The sequence below is a fragment of the Juglans regia genome, chromosome 10 (assembly GCF_001411555.2).
Source record: "Juglans regia cultivar Chandler chromosome 10, Walnut 2.0, whole genome shotgun sequence".
In the NCBI taxonomy this organism is placed as follows: domain Eukaryota; kingdom Viridiplantae; phylum Streptophyta; class Magnoliopsida; order Fagales; family Juglandaceae; genus Juglans; species Juglans regia.
The window spans coordinates 31,883,201-31,885,884 of NC_049910.1; the positions used below are offsets into that span (position 1 = coordinate 31,883,201).

At 45.3% G+C, this 2,684-nt stretch overlaps 1 protein-coding gene across 1 annotated transcript; it reads left to right on the forward strand.

Moving 5' to 3' along the window:
* Positions 1-1,181: 1,181 nt before the first annotated feature.
* LOC109004646 lies at positions 1,182-1,589 on the forward strand. Its single transcript, XM_018983278.1, has one exon. It carries the CDS (start codon positions 1,182-1,184, stop codon positions 1,587-1,589), a length of 408 nt encoding a protein of 135 aa, XP_018838823.1.
* The last annotated feature ends 1,095 nt before the right edge of the window (positions 1,590-2,684 follow it).

Sequence of the window (2,684 nt, forward strand, 5' to 3'; positions counted from 1 at the left end):
TGTTTTTGTTTCTATCTTGATTATGAGAAACCTCACAAACTTTATTTGAATAAAGAAATGGATCAAGACCATTCACATCGAATATCAGTAAAAAATTATAAGTTGGGCAAAAAAAAGTACATATATGGAGTAGTTATAGAATCATAGTTTTATAATATTGTGGTTGCTTAATCTTACAGTTATGGTATGTTAGTGGAGGGGACATTTAGACCCCTGGACTGGGAGCCCGTATAAGGCCAAGCCCCTATCCAAGGCCAAGTCTATCCGCAAGCTCAAAAGGACTTGTGGATGGCTTGAGACTTAGAGTCCTATAAGTAAAGGACTCACAATCACAATTACGGGTGAAATAACCCCGAAGAGTGGGGAATGAGGCCTAAGGCAAAGTACGAATATCCTGTATGAGATAACTCCTACAAAATAGGAGATATCCACTCTGTTTAATTAATGGATCACCAAGGACTGGCAATCAGAGTTATTCGCCACAACACCGCATCCATCCTTCTATAAATAACTCCATGGAGATAACATCCTCTATCATGATCTCAGGTTTTATATACTTAATCTTATATTGTTACTGACTTAAGCATCAGAGTTTACGCAGATCGACCAACAACGTCTTCTCATTACTGCAGGTGTCATCCATGTGGTTGGTAGTGTGAAACACGTCCTTAACAGTGGCACCGTCAGAGGGAGCTTTACAGACTTCAACGTGATTTTCACATGCCAACTGTCACGAGATCACAAGTGGACCGAGATCCGGGACCGAGCATGACATAGGCAGAAGGAAGGTTAGCGGAAGCGGAGGAAAAGCTGAAGCGAGTAATGGCAGTAGTTGAACAATTACAAAAAGAGAACAAGGAACTAAAACGACAGAGGGATAATCCCCTTGCCCGAAACGAGCAACCTAAAATGGATGTCCATAGTGCGAAAAGAGTTAATAGTGAATAAATGAAGAAAAAGAATATGCATGATGAGATACATAGTTTAGTAGTCAAATATGAGGAGATTGCAAAAAGATGGGTGGCTCCTCCTCCGTGGAGCAACTTTTCACACGCATGGACCTCCCTTACTGAGAGGGAATCACAGCGGTCGCCCTACCGTCTAAATTCAAAGTACCATAGATCGACCGGTACGATGGGTCTAAAGATCCAATTGACCACCTGGAGAATTTCAAAGCACACATGACTCTTCATGGCTTCCCAGGGGAGGTGGCTTGCGGTGCCTTCCCGTTAACTCTAAAGGGCCAAGCATGGGGATGTTTTGGGGCTCTTCGCCCCGGATTAAGTAGCAGCTTTGAGAAGCTCGCTAAACATTTCCTTACGCAGTTTATTGCTAGCAGAAGACGTCGCAAACCGACTGCCTATCTGTTAACTGTAAAACAAAAAGAGGGGGAGAATCTGAAGAGTTACCTAACATGCTTCAACAAGGAGAGACTCACCACTGAGGATCAGGATGAAAAAATCACTTTAGCTGCACTACTAGGAGGAGTTTGGCCTCGAAGCCCTTTCATGGCTGAGCTGGCTAGACGAACTCCATCCACCCTAAGGGACTTTATGGATTGGGCGGATGAATTTGTTAATGCAGAATAAACTCTACAAGCAATGATAGAACCACGAAAGCAGGAGGCCAAGACAGAAAACAGAAACCAGAGCAACTCGAAAGACAAAAAACCAAATGGGTGAAGCCACCCAAAAGACAGGCAAGAACATGGGCGCCGACTTATGCATAACAAGCACAGCGTGCAAGAAGATGATAGAAACTTGAGAAAGGAAGAGTTCGTACCTGACAAAGGATGACACCATTGCACCTACCAGCAAAGTTACACCCATTGGACCAAAGAGTGCATCACCCTGAAAAGGCGAATTGGAGAGATGACTGGGAGTGGGGAGTTGGAAAGGATGGTGGCTGATTACATAAAGCCACTGAGGGAACCGAATCGGGAAAGAAGAGGCAGAAGCCCCAAACGCCAGAGACAGGAGGAACAGAGAAGAAATAGTTCCCCGTGAACCAGAGGAGATCTAGCGCAGACCCCTTAGGCGAAATCCACACTATAGCAAGCTGATTTGCTGGCGGTGGTGCCATGTCATCCAGAAGAAAGGCTCATGCACGAAGAGCAAGATATCATGTGGTATACATGGCAGATCAACCACGAAAGTACTTTAAAGCGGAAATGACCCCAACCATCTCATTCGGGGATGGAGATTGCGAAGGGGTTATATACCCTCATGACAACGCCTTGGTTGTTACACTACTGATCTCCAACTACACGACCAGATGAGTCTTGGTCGACAATGGAATCTCTACTGATATCCTCTTGTGGGGAGAGTTCACTCAAATGGGAATCCTGACAGACAAGTTGCGACCATCTCCCTTCCCACTAAAAGGGTTCTCAAGAGAAGCTGTTCAACCTATTGGTGCCGTCGCCCTTCCTGTAAAAGCAGGATAAGGTGCCCACACAATCACCAGCATGACTGACTTTCTAGTAGTGAAAGCCCCGTCGTCCTACAATGCCATACTGGGGCGCCCAACCCTCAATAACTTAAAGGCGGTCACCTCCACATACCACCTCAAGATGAAATTTCCAACAGAAGCGGGAGTGAGCGAAGTCCGGGCAGAGCATATATTAGCTTGAGATTGCTATGTTTAGGAACTGAAGACAGGAGCACCAACGGTATGCTCCGTAG

Coding starts and splice junctions, on each gene's coding strand:
- LOC109004646 (XM_018983278.1), top strand. CDS start 1,182: ATGACTCTTCATGGCTTCCCAGGGGAGGTGGCTTGCGGTGCCTTCCCG.